The sequence below is a fragment of the Syngnathus leptorhynchus genome, chromosome 22 (genome assembly GCF_054491065.1).
Source record: "Syngnathus leptorhynchus isolate UIUO chromosome 22, UIUO_Slep, whole genome shotgun sequence".
NCBI classification, from domain to species: domain Eukaryota; kingdom Metazoa; phylum Chordata; class Actinopteri; order Syngnathiformes; family Syngnathidae; genus Syngnathus; species Syngnathus leptorhynchus.
Genome location: NC_141216.1, coordinates 2,755,321 through 2,778,299, shown reverse-complemented (window position 1 = coordinate 2,778,299; position 22,979 = coordinate 2,755,321). Strand labels below are relative to the sequence as shown.

At 50.6% G+C, this 22,979-nt stretch overlaps 1 protein-coding gene across 1 annotated transcript; it reads right to left on the bottom strand.

Moving 5' to 3' along the window:
- Positions 1 to 724: 724 nt before the first annotated feature.
- Positions 725 to 22,656, bottom strand: lrp2b (low density lipoprotein receptor-related protein 2b). The gene is made up of 80 exons (XM_085903394.1): positions 22,509 to 22,656; positions 21,559 to 21,669; positions 21,345 to 21,467; positions 21,159 to 21,275; positions 20,897 to 21,007; positions 20,543 to 20,659; positions 20,333 to 20,449; positions 20,116 to 20,259; positions 19,651 to 19,767; positions 19,448 to 19,576; positions 19,077 to 19,246; positions 18,786 to 19,009; positions 18,458 to 18,664; positions 18,198 to 18,400; positions 17,997 to 18,137; positions 17,686 to 17,895; positions 17,288 to 17,480; positions 17,080 to 17,205; positions 16,868 to 16,998; positions 16,658 to 16,795; positions 16,301 to 16,579; positions 15,984 to 16,223; positions 15,729 to 15,851; positions 15,531 to 15,647; positions 15,071 to 15,448; positions 14,754 to 15,002; positions 14,433 to 14,641; positions 14,173 to 14,357; positions 13,876 to 14,104; positions 13,635 to 13,812; positions 13,440 to 13,568; positions 13,184 to 13,350; positions 12,954 to 13,097; positions 12,775 to 12,884; positions 12,529 to 12,706; positions 12,248 to 12,461; positions 11,936 to 12,172; positions 11,671 to 11,862; positions 11,126 to 11,598; positions 10,573 to 11,020; positions 10,345 to 10,510; positions 10,114 to 10,272; positions 9,743 to 10,032; positions 9,456 to 9,659; positions 9,142 to 9,384; positions 8,835 to 8,960; positions 8,642 to 8,761; positions 8,432 to 8,563; positions 8,122 to 8,323; positions 7,749 to 8,044; positions 7,162 to 7,678; positions 6,931 to 7,086; positions 6,696 to 6,866; positions 6,414 to 6,637; positions 6,162 to 6,339; positions 5,884 to 6,080; positions 5,563 to 5,808; positions 5,370 to 5,495; positions 5,180 to 5,299; positions 4,987 to 5,103; positions 4,781 to 4,897; positions 4,563 to 4,700; positions 4,369 to 4,491; positions 4,172 to 4,300; positions 3,935 to 4,066; positions 3,741 to 3,866; positions 3,525 to 3,668; positions 3,293 to 3,458; positions 3,092 to 3,220; positions 2,796 to 3,016; positions 2,528 to 2,710; positions 2,340 to 2,459; positions 2,180 to 2,267; positions 2,034 to 2,098; positions 1,805 to 1,958; positions 1,642 to 1,705; positions 1,411 to 1,536; positions 1,117 to 1,197; positions 943 to 999; positions 725 to 862 (listed from the first exon to the last, which is right to left on the bottom strand). The coding sequence occupies exons 1-80, from the start codon at positions 22,573 to 22,575 to the stop codon at positions 824 to 826; spliced, it is 13,767 nt and encodes a 4,588-aa protein (XP_085759520.1). The 5' UTR covers positions 22,576 to 22,656; the 3' UTR covers positions 725 to 823.
- Between the last annotated feature and the right edge of the window lie 323 nt (positions 22,657 to 22,979).

Below are 22,979 nucleotides of genomic sequence, written 5' to 3'. Positions count from 1 at the left end.
TTTTGGCTGCGAAACTCCAGCTTTTTGTTGGAAAGTGTACTTTAAAATGTCAACTTGCATACTAGATAATGCTAATCTACCAGTGTTTGTGTGGTGGATAAAGCTTTTGCCTTATGTTCGGGAGAACCGAGTAATAATGCAAAATTTAGTTTAAAGTTTTCTTCGTGCGGGGCCCGAACCATGATCTCCCGAACACCTGGTCAAGTTATAAACCGTTCTACCGTTTTGCCGGGGAATGTCGGCCTTTTCATTAGGTAGTGTAGAGTACATAGAGGCCGTCTGGTCGAAATGAAAAATGGACATGTTCACTTTACGCTGGGTTACATACGAGCGAATGGGGGCACTGCCATCTTGCGGTAGCTTATACCCTTTCTTAAGTTGAAGAGAAAAAAACAGGGTTCTGACAATTAATTGAAGGGAAAAAAAACATTTTAATATCATGCATTGTGTTGCTTTTGTTCTTTGAACAAGGTGATGTTCATGCACGGCTCATTTTGTGCACCAGTAAAACAATCTGTCTTCTATTTCTCTTTTATTGCTTTTAGTCATCATTTAGCAAGGACAACATGTTTGTTTGGTTGAATCGAATGGCAACAGACTTTTAGCTTAAAAAACAAGGACAATGGTTGAAATGAACAAGAATCACAATATACAATTTGAGATCATTCATAATAAAACAAAAAATAGCATGACACTTTGATCTAACTAAATGCATGACTTATTTTACAAATTTGCAGATTTGAAATATTCCATGTCGAGTACAAGTACAAAATAATTTCAGACTTTTCAGTGTTCTGATGCCGCCTGAGAAATGTTGGCAGCATTAGACGTCAGAATCATCTTTGAACGAACCCTCGTTCTCCTGCGATTAGAAAAATATGAGCACAGGCCATGATTATTATAGATGATGAAAGAAACAACAAACTTCTTTTACACACTAACCGTGTAGATTGGATTTTTGAAAGACACAAATCCGTCACCCTGTACAGGCTCAAAGCTCTGCCAAGAAATCAAACTAAATTAGAAATCTGCACACAGGGTCATGAAATAAAACAATTCAGCTTTTGTTTTATTGACTGGCTATTCAAACGTTTTGCCAGGCGTCTTCATGGTTACCTGGGCATTTGAGGCAGCGGGCGGAGAAGGCACGTCGGCGATTTCAGTCTCAGAGCTATACACCGGGTTTTCAAAGGCGTCCTGCGACATCCGCACATACAAACAATTCAATCGCACAACACAAATCCAGAAAGTAAAAAGACCTGGACCAATATGGAGAAATAAATCTGCGTTTGTATGCACGAGGAGGAGTGAGGATCCTCGTTGGACATCGCAGCTTTGGTCACGCGTGGGCTCATCACCACCCTAACCCAAACTAACCGGAAGAGTGTGCGCAGCAGAACGTGTATTGACCTGGCTCGTTTCATTGGGAGTGAGCGGAGTGGTGGCTGCGCTTCTAGCGCCACCTTGCAGTCCATTCACATAGGCGGGATTGTCAAAACTCTTCCGCTCCGTCTCCTCCAAGGACATACACGGAACCTGACACAAGGACGGAGGTTTGAACGTGGCGTGAAAAAGCAAAGGCCAACTGTATAATAAGCCATTTGCCGTTAAAGCACCACAGAGTGTTTCTTTATGCCTTACCGCCTCGGAATTCTGCCTTGGTTCAGGGTCTTCGAAATTGGATGCGTTTGGAGCTGGACTTTTTCTGAATGACAGTAACGTAGGAGCAATTCATTCAATTGTAATACTAGAATACAAAAATATGTATACAATGGAAGACTAAAAGTGACATCTAAGAACTCACCTAAAGAAAGCAATGTTGGGCACTGAAGGCACGGCTGGCATGGAAGGAAGGTTGAGCCGGAGTCTCTCCACTATGTTGGACTTCTTCCCAGCAGCGTAAACCAGCACAACCAGCAGAAGCAAGATGATGACCGTCACGCCGATGGCGATGCCGACTGCGGCGAGGAGAACACACGGTGAGCGAAATTAGCAGCTAGCGTGCAAGTGCTGTTCTATTAATTTCAACGTACTTGATGAGGCCACAGCGGTAAAGACGCTCGTCTGGCAATATTGGCCCTTCCAGTCTGGAGGACACCTAAGACAGAGGAGACAGAAACAGCGTTGGGACACAATGCGGCGGTGATTGGTTTTCCAAACGGAACGTGATTCCACTCACTTGCAGAGAGCCATGTTGTCGTTAAAGTAGCAAGTGCCGCCGTTCTGGCACTGGCACGGCGGCGGCATAGTGGGCGGAGGCTCAAAGCCTGCAAAATGGCAGACGTTCGCTCAGTTGTCCAGCAACAAATCAAAAGCCACGATGAAAAGTGACTACCGACCGGCATCGCACTGCGTGTTACTTCCAGGGACGAATTGGGTGCCTTGGGGACAGGCGCACGTGTAGCCACCTGGGCGTAGCAGACACAGGTGACTGCACGTTGCCTTACATGGATTCTTCACTGCGGGGGATGAAGAAGGTCACGTTTAAGATTCACAAAAGGCGTCCGTGAGCTTCTGGGTGCCTTACTGCCAATGGAGTTGTATCGCTGCTCCTGGTAAATAGAAATGTGGCTCAGCCAGGGCCCCACCGTCAGGACCTTGGTTTTGGTCCCGCCGCCAAACTTGTCTTGCCGGAACACTTCGCCTTTCTCCTGTGTGCTCCAGTAAACGTGGTCCTCGAACACGTTCACGCTCAACGGGTTTCTCACGTCTATGGGCAAAATTTCAAATTCCATGTGTGGCTTATTGGCTGAAATCTTATTGGGGTTAGGTTTTTTTTTCATGACTGTTCTTACCAATAAAGACAGCCGTTCTGCGGTCCTCCCCTGACGGCAGAACCGACTCGATGCGGTTCTCCTTGGAGTCGGACCAGTAGATTCTGTCATTGTTGGTGAAGTCGACAGACAGGCCGGTGGGCCAGCCCATGTTTTGCTCCACTAGGACTTTCCGCTCTTGACCGTCCAGCCAGGAACATTCAATCTTGGCTGCTTCCCCGCGGTCGGACCAGTACAACATCCTGCACAAACAGATCTCATTTAGAATTCATGATTGCTTTTTGTCCATTTCACACTTCCGCTATCTCGGCTCTTACCCCAATCGTGGGTTGACCGCGACAGCAGACGGGTGGCCCAAATCCGCATTGACTAGGTGCTTCCTATAGCGACCATCCAACATGGCCACCTCTAACCTCCCAAGCTTGGAGTCAGCCCAGTACAAATTCCTAGAAAAAGAAATTATGTGTGTTTCTAAATGTAAGTGGACTGCCATTGTGCAGAAAGACAACACAACTCACCTTCCCACCCAGTCTACAGCGATACCATCCGGTCTGGTGATGTACTTAATACCGAGGTCAACGGCGGCGCCCACGTTGTTGTTCCCATCATCCACCGATGGTATGTAAGCTCTCTTGATGGCGCCCGGTGCCGAGTCCTTGCTGGCCACGGTGAAGTACACCATACCTGATGGACGGCATCGACAAGGTGACGTCCAAAAGTGCTTTTGCTCCTCCTTCCCTCTCAACTCACTGAATCCGGTGTTGTTGTGGTCCCAGTCGTAGTCCAGCGCCACGATGCGTTCGGCCTCCCGGATGAAGTCGTGGTAGCCTTCCGTCTGCAGGTTGAACCTCCGGATGCGGATGCTCTCGGGTAGAAGCAGCATGGGAGCGGCGCCTAGTGGACAAAAGGAGGGCAAATATGTGACGTTTCCTCGCTAGCGTGGCCTGCTCTGGGGACTTTGCTCACCCTCGACCTCGCACATGTTGCCGTTGCCCACTTTTCGGTGGCCGGGGGCGCATTCGCAGTCGTAGCCGCCCTTGGTGTTCTTGCAAAGCTGAGGGCAGGTGCCGAAGACCTCGCACTCGTTGACGTCTGCCAGAGGGAGTTTTTTGTAAGGACGAGGTCTTATCGAGACACATCATGATGCAGTTTGTGCGCACCCAAGCAAGTGTAAGTGTTGTCCGGGTCCACGGTGTATCCGGTGCTGCATGAGCAGATGAATCCCGTGCCGTTCAAATTGGTACATAGCTGCTGGCACCGCTTCTCCTCACAGTTGCGGTCGTGGCCAAAATCTACATCCAAAAGACGACTTGAGACATTTTGGCGCAGCGTCACAATAGCAGGATCGGTTTCTACGGGGCGGTCCGAGCAAGCGGAACCATTCTTGTGTTACTTACTGCAGCCCAACTCGTCGGTGCGGTCGCCGCAGTTGTCGTTGTGGTCGCACACGTAAGGTAACGGCACGCAGTGGCCGTTGGTGCATTTAAACTGGTCGAGCGTGCAGGGGGCCAACGTGGGTGGGCGGCCTGACAAAAGGACATCTCGTAATATTCGAATCGATCCGAATAGTGGACCGTGAACATTATCGTCGTACAAAGCTCCTCCTTCTCGTCACTGCCGTCTCCGCAGTCGTCCTTCTGGTTGCAGAGCAGGCCGGAGTAGACGCAGTAGCCGTTGGCGCAACGGAATCGAGACGGCATCTCGCACGTGATGTTCACTGTTTAAAATAGCGCGTGCGCTGTACGTGATATTGCTCCGCTAAGACCGTTTGCTGACGGCGAATCTCACGGCATAAAGCGAGCTGCTCGTCAGATCGGTCCCCGCAGTCGTCGGTGCCGTCGCAAACCCAGGCCGTGTTCACGCACAGATGGTTGGCGCACTCAAATTGGCCGTGAGGGCACCATCGGCCTCCGGGGTAACGCGTGGCTAAGATTGTGCGGCAGATGACACAGTTGAAATGATGAGTCGCTTTGACGGGTGCCGTGACTTTTGTGGCGTCAACTTACGACAGCCGGTCTCATCCGATAGATCCTGACAGTCGGGGCGACCGTCGCACTGCAGCACGGCGGGCACGCAATGACCCGAGTCGCACTGGAACGTGCCCGGCCGACACGTCTGCAACTCTGGAAAAGGGGAAGCCGTTATGGGCAAAAATATTGGGACAGCGGGAGACGTTCTCCGCGTGCGGTTGTTTTGCCGAGGTGCGTCTCACCGCAGTCTCGTTCGTCCGAGTTGTCGCCGCAGTCGTTGTCGTGGTCACACACCCACTTCCCGGGGATGCACTGTTGGTTGTCGCATCGGAACTCGCTCTCTGAGCAAGGCCTCGGCTCTAGAAAGAGCAGTCAGCCAGCGGCGTCGCGGCTTTGAAACCCAACGCGAGGGCTATTTGTGCAAAGGTCACGTACGACAGTTCCTCTCGTCCGAGCCGTCGCCGCAGTCGTTGCTGCCGTCGCACTTCCAGCGAATGGGGACGCAGCGATGGTTGTCACAACGGAAGTCGCCCAGGGGGTCACAGGTCACTTCCTCTGTTCGAAAAAAACAACAACCCATCAGCACAAAGGATATTTGTACCCACGACCGAGCCGCGGTACTGACCGCAGCCTTGCTCGTCGCTGTTATCGATGCAGTCGTTGGTGCCGTCACATCGGGCCCACTGAGGAACGCAGCGGTAGTTTGTTTTGCAGGAGAACTCGGTTTCGTCACACTTGTAATCAGGGCCCACTGGGAGGGGGAGATCAGAGGTGTCGCTAAGGGAGGAAAAGCACCGAGCCTTATCCGCCTGACTCACTGCAGGTCTCGTAAGGTTCGTCGGATCCGTCGCCGCAGTCGTCCTGCGCGTCGCACACGTAGCTCGACGGTAGACATTTGCCATTGGCACACTGGAACTGTCCCGGTTGACAGGTCCGCTGCGCGCACGTCTCGGCGTCCTCGTCGCTGCCGTCCGAGCAGTCCTTTACGCCGTCGCAGTGCCACGACGTGGGGATGCACATTTTGTTCTCGCACTGGAACTGGTTTTGCTCACACCGATGGTCGCCTAAAGCCACAAAAAAGACGTTTGCCTCCCGAGCCCAAAATCCACATGAGCTCAAGTTCACGTTCTCGGACATACTACAGAGAGCGGCGTCCTCGTCGGAACCGTCGGGACAATCTGGGTGTGCGTCGCAGAGGAAGCCGGGATACGTGCAGTTCCCATCGCGACACTGGAAGCGGCCGATGGGACAATAACGAGGGGGGCAGGTTTGGGGTTCATCGGAGCCGTCGCCGCAGTCCGACTGGCCGTCGCACTTCCACCATATTGGAATACATCTGCCGTTGAAAGATCGACAGCGGGATGAATGAAGATCCATTGCGTTGTGTCGATATTCCAAAGCCATCTAGGACACAAACCGCTCGTTGTCCCCGCAGCGGAACTGCGTGCTGGAGCAGTCGGCAACGCATTGGATCTTGAAGCCCACAGAGATTCCAATGTAGTGATCGGGACACTCGCAGGTGGCGCTCTGCCCACCGGGTGCAATCAAACACAGATGACTGCAGGTCAGGGTGTGGGACGAGCACGGGTTTTCACCTGCGGAAGAACCGCATTCAAAGCTGCGGCTTTGCCACATTTCAAAGATGGCGAAAGAAGGCAAACAATCCCACTTGGCGGTTGCCTGTAAGGGTGGACCACGTGAAGGTCATACGGCCGGTGCGTGTTGTTGCCCATGACCACGCGCCCTTGACCGGTGTACTTGTGAGCCTTTTCCACCGAGTGCGTGTTCCAGTCCGTCCAGAAGAGCGAGTCCTCAAAGAGCGACACGGCAAAGACGTGCGGCAGTGTGCCGGCGAGGGCTCGGTGTCGGTTCTTGCCATCCATGTCTGCGAAGCTGCGAAGGAGTCGAGTGAAAGCGAGAGTGACGTACGCTCGGGAGATCGCGGACTTACTCCAGATAGTTAAGGTGGGCGTCGGCAAAGAAAATCTTATTGGTGGTGTAGTCGATGGTCAGAGCGTTGGGCCACTCCAGCTTGGTCGTTATAATGGCGCTGACGTTGCTTCCGTCCATGCCTGCTCGGCCGATGTAAGGAGTGTCTGCCCAGTCGGTCCAGTACAGCCATCTGTATAATACTTAGAACACATTATAATGACTTGACTAACGGAGGATGAAGCCAGTCTCAGTACCCATATTTAGGGTTGACAGCCACAGCCCGCGGTCGGCTAACGACGTAAGTGTGGTTTCCATCCGTGAAGTGGCCGGAGATCAGCTTCTTCATGTAGCGCCCGTCCAGCTCCATCACGTGAACGGAGCCGTAGTACCCGTCCGCCCAGTACAGCTTCCTGTACAACCAATGAATCCGTTCGCCTTGGTTTTAGCTTCGGTTCTTCTACTTTTCATTTCTCCTGTTTCCTCACCTGCCCACCCAGTCGAGCGCCAGGGCCTCTGTTCCCAGGACGCCGTTGTCCACCACCACCTGCCTGCGGCTCCCGTCAAAACGCACGCGCTCAATCTTCCCCACCCCTGCATCGAACCAATAAAGGCTTTTCTCCGAATAGTCGAAATCCAACGCCACCGCGTTGGAGAGCCCCTGCAGCACCACGCTCAGCTGGGAGCCGTCCGTGGTCAGGTTGCGGATGTAGTAGCGGTTGGTGTACAGCAGGTAAGGCTGGATGCCGCTGTTCTGACGGCAGCTGCGCCCGTCGGGCTCCCGCAGGTATCCCGGCGCGCATTTGCAGTGATAGGAGCCGGCGGTGTTGTCGCAGATCTGGCTGCAGACGGACGGAGTGGTCAGACACTCGTCCACGTCCTCGCAGGCTTTGCCGTCGGCCATCAGACGGTAGCCGGGGTTGCAGGAGCAGAAGTAACCGGTGGGCGTGTCAGTGCACTGCTGGGCGCACTGGTGGACGGCGGGATTGAGGCACTCGTTGATTCCTACGTGAAGAAAAATGGGAATCAAATTCTGTCTTTCTCATCACATCATCACTGGTAGCTGCTTTCTCACCGCAGCCTTTCTCATCACTGTTGTCCGGGCAGTCCTTGACTCCGTTGCACACGTTCTTTGCGTCGATGCACTGGCCCGACTTGCACATGTACTGATGAGGCGCGCACGTGGGTTGCGGCGTGACGCACAGGCTGGCCGCTTCATCCGAGCCGTCCAGGCAGTCGTTCTCGCCGTCGCAGATGTAAGAGGCGTAGATGCAGGCGCCGTTGCCGCAGGTGAACTGGGAAGTGGCGCACGTGTCGTAGGTGCAGCCCAGCTCGTCGCTGCCGTCCCCGCAGTCGTTCACGCGGTCGCAGCTGAGGAGGGTGAGAAAAAAGTGGCCAAAATGCTCCTCGGTCACCTCAATGGATCTTTTACATGGTGCTCTACTGACTGATAGGGAAGGAAAATGCAAAGGCCGTTGGCGCAGGCAAACTCATTCATGTGGCAGGTCCGATTCGGGCAGTTTTGGAGCTCATCGGCCGCGTCCGCGCAATCTTTGTCACCGTCGCACACGAAGTTGAAGGATATGCAGCGCGGGTGACCCGGCAGCCAAGTCGGGCAGGTGAACTGGTTAGAGCTGCACGTACGCTGGCCTGTAGGAAACAAAAACAACAACAAAAATCGATGATATATATAACCCCTTCTCATTTTGAATTGAGATTCCACAGGATATATATATTTTTTAAATCCTAATATCTGACCACACTGCAGCTCAGGAGCCTCATCGCTGTTGTCCCAGCAGTCATTGTTGCCGTCACACACTATCGACTGAGGAACGCAGTTTCCGTTGGTACAAGTGAACTGGCTGGCGCTGCAAGTGTGCACCTGATGCTCTGTAAAAGAACACAACACTTGGAAAATGTCTTTCCTATGCTGGTGAAACTTTTATGATTACGCTGAAATGAACTTGCCGCAGGAAGGAGGTTCATCAGTGCCATCCTTGCAATCCTTGTAGGTATCACACACCCACTCTTGGGGGATACACTTGCCGGCGTCGCACTGGAACTTATTCGGGGGGCAGGTGCGGCCCTCTATTGCAACACAAATTGAACTTGAGGGCTCAGCAACAAATTGAAACGAGGCCTGGCGAATCAATGGCTTTACCACAGAAGAGAGGATTCTCATCGCTGTTGTCGCCGCAGTTGTTGTAACCGTCGCAGAGATTATCGGGGTAGATGCAGATGTTGGTGTTGTCGCATTTGACCTTGCCCGACGGACACTGCCTGTCAGCTGAAGGGGGACAATAGTTAGGATGAGCAATTTTTTTTAAATTTGAGTTACTGTTATCTAAGACAACCTTAAAAAAATTGCAGATTAAATAGCAGTTGCAGTATTGAGGGGTGGATTCCAATGATGTTTTATTTTCTGCTCTAAGGTCATGGCGTCACCGCACAGAAAGGAATGGACTCACGGCAGTTGATTTCATCCGAGGTGGCGTTGTCTTTGCAGTCGTTGTAGCCGTCGCAAACAAAGTCGGCGGCGATGCAGCGGCCGTTGTTGCAGGTGAACTCCGAGTCGGAGTTGCAAGTGGGGAAAGGGCAGCCCCGCTCGTCGCTATTGTCGCCGCAGTCGTCCGTGTAGTCGCAAGTGTAGCTGAGCGATACGCAGCGGCCGTTGTCGCAGGTGAACTCATTACTCGAGCAGGTGTGGAAAGCTGCGGGGTGGACAAGGGGAAATTAACTTTTGCTTTCTGTCGCAGGATCGCCGAAAGCCGTCGGCGCTCACCGCACACCCTCTCCAGCTCGTCCGAGTGGTCGCCGCAGTCGTTGAAGCCGTCACACGTCCAGCTGGCCTTGATGCACTTGCCGTTGAGGCAGGTGAACTCCTCGGGCTGGCAGCGCGTGCCGTTGTCTCGGATGCAGTCCTTGCCGTTATTGGCCAGGTACCACTTCCCTTCGTGGGGACATTGGCACTCTGGTCCCGTTGGGCCTGTGGAGGAAATTATTTTTTTATTGATCTTGTGTGTATTGTGTACATTCATTGTGTAGAAAAATTAACATTGGGCTGCTTACCAGGTACACACACGTGACTACAGCCTCCGTTGAACTGCAGGCAGGAACTGGAGCAGCTCTCTTGCTTGGACCCGGAATAAACGTGAATGTCGTTTGGCCGGTACTGAAGGTCCTGGGCCAGTACCGCCACGCCAGAACCGTCGTCTTTCCCCGCCCTGAAGATGGCCCGGTCCGTCCAGTCGGTCCAGAAGATGTCCTGCTTGAAGACGGTCAAGGCAAAGGGGTACTGGACCCCCAGCACGATCACCTGCCTGTTTGCGCCCGTCAGGGTGGACCGCTCAATTTTATCTCTATAGAGGACAAGAGACCAAAAATACGTTTTTGAGAAAATATTCAACTTGGTCTTGGGTCGAGGATTTTAGCAGACGTACTGTGAGGCATCAGCCCAGTACAACAGCCTTTCCTCAAAGTCGATAGCCAGGCCATTGGGTGTTGACAAGCGGCTGTTGATGATGGCGGTTCGGAAGTTCCCGCCCAGAGTGGCTCTTTCGATCTTGGCAGGGATGGCCCAGTCGGTCCAGTACAAGTACCTGCACGGGCCAGAGAGCGGTGTCATTTCGAATGTCGTGATCATTGTAATGTCAAAAGACGGGAGATTTTACCCGTAGCAAGGGTCGACTATGATGCCCCTAGGACGGTTTGCGTGGGCGATGATGGTGCGGTTGGCGCCGTCCAAGCCGATCGACTGCACGTTCTTTTGATAGAGGTCGGTGTAGTAGAGGCGTTTGTTGATCCAGTCGTACGCCAAGCCTTCGGGGTCGTCCAAATCTGACAGAAAATTCACGCCGTTTCAATGTTGTGGTATCAACTCAGATTAGCGCTCGACTCACTTGACGCGATGATGGTGGGCGCGCTACTGGGGGACGTGGTGGTGACGTAGCCAATCTTGCTCCTGCCGTAGCCGTTGAACTGGATGAAGAAAACCCGTCTCTCCTTGTAGTCAAAATCTAAACCTATTAAGTTGTAGCCCAGGTTAAAGGTGGGGAAAGGAATGCTGTGGTCCTGGGGGTCCAGCCTCATACTGTTGAGCGTGTAGTCCGTGGTGAAAACCAGAAAGTCATCTTGTTTGTAACCGCACGTTACTCCATTACCGAGGAGCGAGCCGTGGGCACAGCCGCAATTGGGCCGGTCCTGGTTGGGGATGGCGAAGCAGAATTGCTGGCAGCGCCCGTTATCCTCGTGGCACGGGTTGAAGCCCACCTGGTGGGCCGCTAAAGGCTGCACGTGAGGGTCGAAGACGGCCACGTCCGTCGCGCCCTCGAGGTTGTCTCGGATTACCTGATGACATCACAGGTCTTTGTTAGAAGTGATTTTTGCCAAAATGGTAAAAAATTGACTTGGGAGGATAAACTATTAGAGCCTATGTTTGTGTTCATCCCTTACCTCTGATTGGTTAAGATTTCCCGGCTGTTTACTGGCTTGATAGAGTTTGCCAAGTTTTTTATCCACCCACAGCATGACGTTACCAAGTATAGCGACTCCTGTAGGAGCCGGGTAGCGACTGCCGTATCGGATAATCTGCCTCTGCGAGCCGTCGGGAGCCATACGAGAGATCATGTCCAGAACGTCGTCCGTCCAGTAAAGGAAGTCGTTGGTGTAGTCGACGGTGAGGCCGCGAGGGGCGAGCAGACTCTCCGAAGCCAGCACGGTGCGGTTGGTGCCGTCCAGCAGCGAGCGCTCAATTTTAGGCATCTGGCCGCCGTCGGTCCAGAAAAGGTAGCGCTGCTTGGGGTTGACGGCCAGGTCGCGAGGTCTGTCGTGGATGGACTTGAAGAGGATCAGGCGGTAGGACTTGTTGATGGCCTGCACTTCCAGGAAGGTCTCCACGTCAAAGGCGTTGGTGAAGTACAAATTGTCTGGGGAGGGAATCTGGTCTTAGAAAAATGACATGTCATATATGATTTGCAGATAATAGTCGGATTTCATACTAGCAACCCAGTCGATGGCGAGTCCCTGGATGCCTCCTCTTCCAATGCCGCTGGAGACCACCTTTTGGTAGTTTGATCCGTCAGTTTTGCTCCTGTAGATGCCCTTGACAGAGGTGGAGCTGCTATTGTCAATCCAGTAGACGTAACCTGACTCGATGTGGAGGCCTAAATTCTCTTTAGTGTTGTAAGACGCTGCAAAATAAAAGTTCAACAATTTATCATCTTTGGCAGAAAAATATCTTGAGTTGCGTCCAAGTCGACCTACATCCACCGATGGGCACCATGGCCTCAGAATGATCCGAGCTGTTAATGTGGAAGCCGCGGATGTATCGGGGCGTGGAGACGACGGCGAAGGAGTCAAACGCTTCGCAGCGGGAGCCGTCTGGAGTCGGGTGGAAGCCTGTGGTGCAGGCGCAGCTCCGTTTTTCGTTGGGTTTGGGCAGACAGAGGTGAGGACAGTCTCCGTTGTTGGAGCTGCAAGCGTTTGCCGTCCCTGCTGAGTCTAAAGTAAACAGGAGGCCAATTGGGTGGGGCTAAAAACCACCTCCTGTGCAATGTCAACTTTTAATCCACATACTGTCTCTGGCGTGCACTTTGATGGCGGTCAGTTTGGACAAGCCGCTTCTCATCACCACCATATTGGCGCCCGTCTCTTTGTCCACCCTCTCGATGACCTCAAAGTCACGGTCCGTGTAATACAGATGGCTCTCGTGGATAGTCAACCCCCACGGGTGAGACAGGCCGCTGACCACTGTCGCCCGGCTCGCCCCGTCCATGGTGCCGCTCTCGATCTGAAGAAAAGCGCGCACGTTAACTCAAGCACGCACAGTCTTTGTATCTTATTACAGACCGACGTACCACTCCTGAGCCCGACACCCCCCAATAAAGTTTCCTGGTGGAAATATCGGCAGCGATGTAGCCGACGTTTTCCAGGTTGCCCGTGAAGAGGTTTTTGACGTTGCTCCCATCCATGTCAGCGCTGCTCACCTTAGGAGGAACCCCGTTTGACCACCCTTTGTCCGTCCAGAATAATTTCCTGCAAAGGTTGATCATTTGGCTCGATCGTTGCGACAGCATTTAATTCGGATACAAGCGACGCTCTACCCTCTTGCTGGATCTAAGGCGATTCCGAGAGGTTGTCCAACGCCTTCTGGTTTCCCGGTAGAGGTGATGAGAGTTTTCCGGTAGTGCTGCTCTCCATCAACTCGGATGACCTGAATGAAGCATTTGGAATTTATACGCATGTAGACTGTCTGCCTTTAGCACATCTTGGTTCTTCGTACCTCGATGGACGGAGCAGTGGGGTTGCTATAATACATAATTCGGCTGATCCAATCAAAAGCCAGACCAGACGGCATACCCAGGAGAGCGGCTGGCGCAAACTGAGACCTGTTGGTGCCGTTGGTGTGCACTCGCCATATGGAACCCTGGCAAAATGTGAAGGAAACATGAATGACACAAAGCAAAATGGTTGAAAAATGAATATCCAAGTTCAGCATGCCCGAGTACTCACTGATGATGCCACCCAGTAAATAAACTGCTCCCGGTCATCAAAGTCAATGTCGCCGCTCGGACCGATGCCCGACACCGGCGGCATCGCGTTGTCGGAGGGGTTGGCCGGGTCCAGGGGGATCCCGAAAATCACGGAATCTTTTGCCACCGTCAAGAAGGGGGTTTTATCTGAGACAGAGGAAACACGTGGTGTCTTAAAAAGCAAAGTGGCGCTTCCAAGTACTCTTAATAGCTGAAACAATCATAAAACTTTCCACCTTTATTGCATGTGCGTTTATCTTTATCCAGCGTCCATCCGGACTGGCAGTGGCAGGTGTAATATCTTGGCCTGAAGCCCGACAGCAGGCACAGTTGACTGCACAGATGGTCTTTGCACGGATTGAGGCCTGCAAACAAACCGGCCGCTGAGCGACAACTCTGCGCGACACTCAAGTGAGGTTACGATAGGTCACCTGCGGGCTGTTTAATGGGATGCTCCATAACGATGCCCATGGGCTGATAGACGCTGTTGAGCAGTACGCTCACGTTGCCACCGTGGAACTTGTTGGTGCTCATCACTTTGCCGGTGTAGCGCTCCGACCAGAAGACGTTGTCCTCGAAAATGGTCATGCCGTGCGGGTGCTGAAGAACCTGCGGGCCCACAAAGGTTTGACCGGATTCCCATCCTGACCATGTGATTTGAATTGAACCTACCATGTCGCTTGCCATAACTTGATAGCGGTTCTTGCCGTCATAGTCACAGTAGTCGATATATTTAAGGTAAGCGTCGGCAAAGTAGACCCTGCGCGCGGTGTAGTCCAGCGCCAAGCCGTTGGGCCAGTATATCTTTGTACTGACGATAACCTGTCTCATGCCTCCATCCATGTCGGCTCGTTCGATCCTCGGATTCTGACCCCAATCGGACCAGAACATGAGGTTGGTGCTGCGTGGGGTGACCAGAAAATGTTGAATCAATTACTCAAGCGATAAGTCAACTTAATGCTTCCTTACTGGTTGCGAGGGTCTAAAACCAGGCCGCGGGGGCTTGTAATGTTTTGGTTGAGGAGCACTTTACGGAAGCGACCGTCCAGAGTGGACACCTCGATGTTCTCCATGGCCCAGTCGGTCCAATAAAGGTTTCTGGCCACCCAGTCCACCGCGATGCTCTCTGGCACCATCAAACCGCTGGAGAAAAGCTGGAGCAACGTCGTCGTCATTAAGCAATTGAAGTATGTCTGAAAACATTGCAAAAGCGAGAAGGAAAAACGTACTTCTTGTCGATCGGTTCCATTCCGGTAGGCACTCCAGATCTTCTTCTGGGTGGCGTCTGCCCAGTACACCCTGGAAGTGACTCGGTCAAAGTCAACGGTCACGATGCTTGAACCGCCCACTACGGGACTGATGGTGGGAGGCTTTGCGTTGATGCTGTAAGCGATGACTTGGCTACGCTTGGCTACCAGGAGCACAGCGGCCAGAGGGTCTAAAAAAGGAAGAAGAAATGTCATTCATCAGAAGTCAGTCAGACTCAAGTGGCCAATTTTGGGACTCCTACAGAACACATTCAAGCCTTCCTCTCCCACACCCAAGCTCACCTACAGCTTTGCAAGTGCGCCCGTCTGGTTCCAGGAGGTAACCAAAAGAGCAGTAACAGCGGAAGCTTCCTCTCTCATTGTAGCACTGTTGGCTACAAAAGCCCGGGATGAGACACTCGTCGATGTCGTCGCACGTCTTGGAGTCGTTCAGCAGTTGGAAACCCGGCGGGCATTTGCACTCGGCTCCGAACGGTCCTTGAGAGCAGATGTGGCTGCAGCCGCCGTTGTTCAGCGCGCAGTCTTCTTCATCTTTACACAAGAGTGACGCTTCCATCAAGCCTTTGAAATCTGAAGAATGATCGGCGAGCAAAACTCACTGCAGATAGGCGACTCATCGGCTCCGTTCGGGCAGTCCTTCTGACCATCGCAGACCTTATCTTGTAGAATACACACCTGGTCCGTGGGACACATCCACTGACCGCCGGGACATTTAAAAGGCGGCGTGGGACAATTCTGCTCGTCACTGTTGTCCCGGCAGTCGTTTTCCCCGTCGCACAACCAATAATTTGGAATGCACATCTTGTTTGGGCACTGGAAGTAGCTGGATGAGCAGGTGACGGGCGGGCAGCCGACGTGCTCGTCCGATCCGTCCTCGCAGTCGGGATGGCCGTCGCACTCCCAGTCATCCGGTAAGCAGAATCCGTCCGTTTGACACTGGAATTCGTTGTCATGGCACAAGCCTGGGCCGCGAGTGGCTGGTGGGGAGGTGGGGGGGGAGCACACACATTATAAGACAATCTAATTCATGCCATTGATGGTCTTAGGTCAGCAACTTACGACAGTTTCGCTCATCAGAATGGTCCCGGCAGTCAAACACGCCATCGCAGCGATAACTGCTGCTAATGCACTGGTCGCCGTTAGCACAGGCAAACTCATAGGAGGCGCAGGAAAACTCTTTTGTCGGGAGGAAATTGTAAGAAAGTGTTAGCGCCACACGACTAAACAGATTCCGACGGCGAGTGGAGTTATTGCTACCGCAGTTTTCCTCATCCGAGCCATCCAAGCAGTCCTGGTCTCCATCGCAGACGTAGCTTTGGAATATGCAGCGATGGTCGGGACACAGGAAGTAGGCTGGGCCGCAGGTTGTGATGGTGGAATCTGACAAATATCCCAAGTGGGAAGACATTTAAAAATCAAATGAGGTGCGTCACGTAGATCAGGAATCGCAAAACACACAAATTTGTTTTTATTGCTGACTCCACTTTTCGATAACGGCCCAATTCCACTTACTGCAGTTGTGTTCGTCGGAACCGTCTCCGCAGTCGTTGTCGCCGTCGCACAGCCACGCCGGAGAGATGCATCTGTTGTTTTCGCAGGTAAAGGAGTCGGCGGAACAGGTGTGGGGGACGTTGGTGGGACAGCCGACTTCATCGGAGCCGTCGCCGCAGTCGTCCGTGCCGTCGCAGCGCCACGCGGCCAGGATGCAGTGCTTGTTGTTGCAGGTGAAGGCAAAGGGCGAGCATGTTGCTCCTGACGGGAAGTAGACAAAACTTCAGTGGACCAAATATTACTGGCTCATTTTTGTCGCACATCTCCTGTTAACTCACCGATATGGGTGCAGTTGGCCTCGTCGGACTGATCCACGCAGTCCAAGTAGCCGTCGCAGCGGTAGGAGTTGGGCCGACATCGGCCCTCGTCGCACTCGAAAGAGTAGTCCCCGCAGTTGTTGTCCGGCGGGGGGACGCTGTCGTCCTTGACGCAGTCCTGCTGGTTGGCCTGCAGCTTCATGCCGTAGGGACACCCGCACACGCGGCCGGAGGACGGCGTCGGGAAGCAGAAGTGACTGCAACGTCCGTTCGGTACCGAATTGCAACGGCTACCGATACCTGCGAGGAGAAGAACGAAAGCCACGTCGGCTCACGTCTCGCGCGTGCCGTTAAATTTTCACAAGACAGCAAACGTACTACTATGGAGGTCGGCTGTGTAGGCCTTGATGTTCTTGATTTCGTTGAGTCCTTGTCTGATCATAATGTTTCCTCCTCCATCCCGTTTTCTCAATCTATATATCGCGCTGGTCCTGGTATCAGCCACATACAGGTAGTCTACAGGGTACAAATAAATGGCTCAACTTTTAATCTCCCAAAATGCTTACGTTGCGTTGAAAAATAACAGACCTGAGTAAACAGTCAGAGAGTAAGGATTTGTGATTTGTCCGATATTGGTGAAGGTCTGTCTGTTGTTGCCTTGAATGTCAATGTGGCCAATCTGATCCAAGAGGGCGTCCACCCAATATAAGCCGTTTTGTCTGTTGAAGACAAAATGTAAAAATTGTAAAGCAATTTTTCCGAAAGAGAAGAAACGTAGGAAGCTTTCAGTGTGCACTTACACATAGTCGAGCGCGAGTCCATACGGCCATCCCAGTGTTGTATTGACCAACGGTACCGCATTGCTGCCATCGGGGTAAGCCCTCATGATGACGGCCGGGCGATACCAGTCGGACCAAAACAAGTAACTACGCACAGACACAAACGGCCATTTTTGTTCATCTGTATGTTTTGGAAGAACATCAAGTGTTGGATCCAAATGCAACTCACCCAGCACCAGGATGGATTGCAATTCCTTTTGGGCTCCTCACTCCGGTGACGACGTCCCGTCGCGACTTGTCAGTGATTCTGAAGGCCGTCACCGACCTGTAGGAGCTTGAAGTCCAGAACAGAACTTTGGAGGTCCAGTCATAGGCCATGGCGTCGACGGACGAAGCTCTGTAACCTGTCAAAATCTGCTGAACTGAAAAAAGAACGAGAGTATTGTTGTCCCAAAAAGGAATGCAAAGAATTATGAATATACTAGCCACTTTACTAGGAACACACACACACACACAGCTAACAAAATCCAATATATGAAACACACTAAAATACTACTACATATAAAATGTACATTCTCGGTGTGAGTGGAGATCCATCTCGTGCACTTTTCTATAACGCATACTTACCAGTTCCATTGAGGTTGGACTTATAAATAATGCCCCGGGACCTGTCGTTGTAGAAAAGCGCCTCCTCGTTTCCATCAAATTCCACAGCAGAGCCGGAGAAGGACGAAGCTAGCCCTGTGAGGGGTAGGGTGATGTCCTCCTGGAGGGAAAAGGAGAGCGGGATCCCTCGCACGGCCATGGAGGTGGCCAACAGCAAATAGTTCTTCACCTCTGCTCGTAAAAGTTTGTTGTTAGTAAATGTGTTTTGAACAATTGCAATTATTTAAAAAAAAAAAAAAAAATCAGGTGATTATCCCCAATCACAAACTCACTGTAGCAAGTCCGAAGGTCGTCCTGCAAGTCGTACCCGAGGCGGCATTTACAGCGGTAGCCCAGACCGTCATTGTCGGTGCGGTGGCTCAAGACGCAAATTTGCTGACAGCCGCCGTTGTGACGGCCACAGGGGTTCATCACTGTGGGAGGAGATGAAATTATTCAGGCCAGGCGGGTTTAAAGGCAGGACCGGCGCTTACCGATGGGCTGCAGCACCGAGTGTGAGACGACAATATGGCCAGGTTTCTTGGCCGTGCGATAGAGGAGCGCCGGGCTGTTGCCGTTGAAGCGGTTGGCTCTCACCACTCCCATCTTGGTCCAATCGGTGAAGAAAACATGGTTCTCAAAGACAGCCATCCCGAAAGGATGCGGAGCCTGGGTTCCACCGTTAAGCACCACTTTCCTGTTCACAACACCACAAGTAAATGACAAGCTGAAGCGATCCCAACGTGACGCTTACCTGTGTAAACCGTGATAGGTGACCGTTTCCACGGTGTCAAAGTGGCTGTCGGTCCAGTAGAGCCTCTTTGTGACGATATCGATGCTCAAGGCGGTCGGGGTGCCCAGCCGGGTCTTCACCAACTCCACGCGGTTACTACCGTCCATGAAAGCCCGTTCTAGCTTCATCTCCTTTTTACTGACGCCCATGTCGGTGAAGAACATGTAACTGCAAAGGCAGATGGAAAATAAACCACACTAAGATTTCAATCCAACAACAAATACAACGAAATAAAATTCAAACATTTCAACTAAATGGAAAAAAAAAAACATTTCCATTGTCAACCCACCCCACTGTGGGATCCAGGACGAGGCCGTGAGGACTCTGCAGGTTTTCAGCAACCAGCGTGACCCGATTCCCTCCGTCAAAGTCGCACATGTCGATGCGCTCCACTGCCGCCTCTAACACGTACAGCTTAAAGTTGATCCAGTCCACGGCGAGATTCTGCACGTTGTGAACTGCCGTGGTCAGAACCTCCTTAATGTTTCCGCCGTTATAGTTGGCAGAATACACCTGGCAGCAAAAAAAAAAAAGATGGAAATAGCTTGATTTGAAATTCGGCTGGCAGGTGGGGGCTCACCTTCTTGTTGTACGTGTCACTCCAGAAGACGGTCTCACTGTACTGGTGGCACGCCACGCCGACAACTACACTTTTCCCCTGAGCGGGCACCAATGTTCGGACGTTGCGCCCGTGTACGTCTGCCATCATCACATCGCCTCCGTCTGTGAAAATGAGGTGTGGCATTCCACCTGGGAAAAAAAAACGTCGGACACAGGCGTCATTTTTTACTTTTTTAAAGTTCATTTTTTTCATGTACTTGTCATGTATGTTGTGCGCTGTAAATGCTATGGAATCATGGCTAGTTTTTGTTCTTGCTATCTTCTTTATTTAAAAGACCTGACAAAAGTGTCAACTTCAATCTAGATTTCAAAATACGTGGCAGTGAGTACCTGACACATTGGCCTTGCAGATGTGACCCTGTTCCAAGAAATATCCGGCGGCGCAGCTGCAGCGGTACGCGTTGGGCCGGTTTTCGCATATTTGGTCGCAGATCCCCCAGATTTGACACTCATTGTAGTCTATAAGAATAAAAGTCAACTCTCCAGCTATGCATGCACGCAGCAGCAGCCGCATCCACATGGTCTCATCTTACCTACACAGGAGCGACTGTCATTGCCTACAATGAAACCATCAGGGCAGTAGCAAGCGCCTCCTTCCGGCGATACGTGACATAGAAACTCGCAGCTCAAGGTTGAGCAGTGCTCCAGGCCTGCGGGCGACGTCGATAAAAGTCCAGTTTACTGACGCATCTTGTGAAATGCCTCTAATCATCTGCAGAGGTGTCATTATAATTCTTTGCTGGTTAAATTATGGCTATCCAACCCTGCGTTTGAAAGCAATTAACAAGTTCCATCCTGGAGAAAGGTTAATGTTATACCAAGCGTTTGCAAAGTAACATTGAAAGCTGTTATCGTATAAAAACTTCAGCAGCTACCGGATTCGAAATGCTTATGGGGGCATTAACGGACAATGTCGATAATCTTTGGACCATGGCTTTAGAGCCCTATGAAAATTAAATGCGGAAACTTTGTCAAGTGTGTGAAACTTCAAATCTTACTGCAATTCTTCCCAATAGCGGAGTTCGTTTCATCTGTTCCGCCAGGGCAATCTGCTTTCTCATCACAAACCTTCCCCACCGGTATGCAAGCCGTGGAGCCCGGGCAGCCCCACTCGCCGGGGTAACAATCACGGGAGTTGCTGTCTGCGAGCGACATCGTTTATTGTCAACGCGCACGGATGAAAGCGAGAAATAAAATTGAGCGTTCATTGCTTACCACATCCTTTTTCATCACTATTGTCCCCACAGTCATTGAACTTGTCACACACCCAGTACTGAGGAATACAACGGCCATCGGTGCACGTGAACTCATCGCCGCGACAGCTCCGATACACTGCAAGAGAAAAACGGGCAGGAAAATGTCATTTGAGGTCTATCGGCGCTCCAGCAACCTGAACATTTGAATGTTCCTCTCGCGTGGTTTTACCGCAGCCTTGCTCGTCACTGTTGTCCCCGCAATCGTCCCAGTGGTCGCATAAGAAGTAGTTGGGGATGCAAAGGCCATTGGCACATTGATATTCGTGGGTGGAGCAATGATTGACAGCTGTAAAGCAGAATTAATAAGGGAAAGTTTGAGTTCACATTTTTTATTTGGTAGTTGTTTGCAGAGCTGCTGAAAGTTGCTACCAATTATCGCTACCTATTGGAAAACTTCTCACCACAATTACTTTTCTTGTTATTCGCGGAAATTGGATTAAGTTGACCGTGGCTAAGATCTGCATAGTTCCCAGTGGTCTTGTTGGGATCAATATGAAGCTATTTTTTATTTTTTTTTACTTACTGCAGTTATATTCGTCCGAACCATCTCGGCAGTCTTGGAGTCCATTGCAATGCTGAGAGTTGTTGTAACAAGCCCCATTGGCACACTTCTTCTCAGTGCATTGTGGGTAATCTGCAGAAGAAAAAAAAACTTGATTACATCTGGATCATATCTACATCAAATGACATTACACTAAAATATCCTTTTCCATTTTTATTTTATTAAAATATGGGCTCAGAAAATGTCATAATAAATCATACATGCTAATTATATTTATACTCACTGCAATTGTTTTCATCAGAATTGTCCACGCAGTCCTTCACATGGTCACATTTGTATTTGCCAGGAATGCACTGGCCCTCCCGACAGGTAAACTGGTTTGGGCTGCAGGTTCGCCCGTCTGAATACAAGTAGTGGAAATTCAAACTGGAATCATAGAAGAATGTGCTCACACTCTATCCCTTCATACCACATTGTCTTTCTTCATCCGAGCCATCCTTGCAGTCCTTCTCGCCATCACAGACAAATTCCAGCGCGATGCATTCACCGCCGGTCACACATTTAAACTGCTGTGAGCTGCATGATGGAGGCGCTGTCAAGGCAAACAAAAACAAAACAAAAAAGCAATGGAATATTGTTACATGACACTTAACTCCTCATAAAATGGATGCATGAAAACTCACGGCAGTTGAGCTCATCCGAGTCATCCGTGCAGTCTTTGGTTCCATCGCATTTCCAGGCGGTGTCTATGCATTGTCCATTGGTGCACTGAAACTCCTCGCTTCCACAACTCCCTGCAAGAAAACACACAAAACGTCCATTTTTACAAGATAACATTTCCGAGTTTTTCATTTGCCTTGTTTATGGCGCTGCGTTTACAAGTGCGCTTTATGACGGTTTCACACTCAAAACATGTGATTTGGGGAGTTCATTCTCCACCGTGAATGATCTTTATGGTCAATAGTCAAACTGAATCAGCAAAATGTAATAAGTGCACTTTGGATCTGTTAAGCGCAAAAACACACAAGTGTAAACAGCGGTCAAGCTTTTATACAAAGTGGCAACAAAATAGCTGCGAAAATTCAACATTTCCATTAAAGTGCGCAACACATGATGAACTTTGTTTTGGATGTCAACCGGCTGCTTTTTCTTCAAATGAGTTTTTATTCTTTGGCATGGTTGTTTTAGTTTAAAAAAAATATATAGCACTGTGGTTGTTTTAAGTGCGTGAACAAATAAAGTTGAGATGAGTGATATACACGCACCGCAAATTTGCAATTATTGTAACAGTCATCAACATCATGTCGCAGTTCAAATGTTTTGAAAAACAATGCAAAAAATTGTAGTTGTATCTAAATCAATATACATTTCGTTGTGATTGAACAAAATGATTTATGTTTCAGCAAAAGCACATTGAGAAGTACAAGAATGATGCAATATAACATTTTGCATGTCCCGACACGTTTTTACAACTGATAGGTTAAAAATTGGACCGACTCAGGAACTTGGGTTAATTAAAAAAAACAAAAAAGAAAAAAAGAGAGAAATAATTCTGGGAGGGGGGAATTCATCGATCCAATTTCTGACCCAGCAGTTTTAAAACTGTCATCTAAAAATAGCAATCATCTTCTACCTCCAACTGAGTGAATCCCTTGAAAGAGCAGAAGAAGCGACAGAAGCCGTAGACCCAAAAGGTCCATCACTGATGAATCCTCAGCCTTCCCTTTCTATTAGCTTCACGTGTATCCCAACAAGGTGCTGAAAAGGGTCCAGGATGGAGATGTACTGTGAAGCAGCAGCAAAGCAATAATGATCTCTCGGGGGAGTACAACTTTCTTTATGGCTTACCGCTTTTACATAAACTTGATCCAAGATGAACTTTTACCTGTTGGTATATTGTCGACATCAGCAAGAAAAAGAAGCAGCACACTTTTATGGAAACGGCAGCAACATGTCAAGTGTTTACAAAACAGAGCAGCGGAATTGATTGAAACTTGTTGCTGAAGACAAAACTATAAAAACACAACATTTGTGTTGCTGAAGGCAGAAACTTTTCCTACCGATGGCCATACTGAATTAATGACTAAAAATAGAGGATGCAACC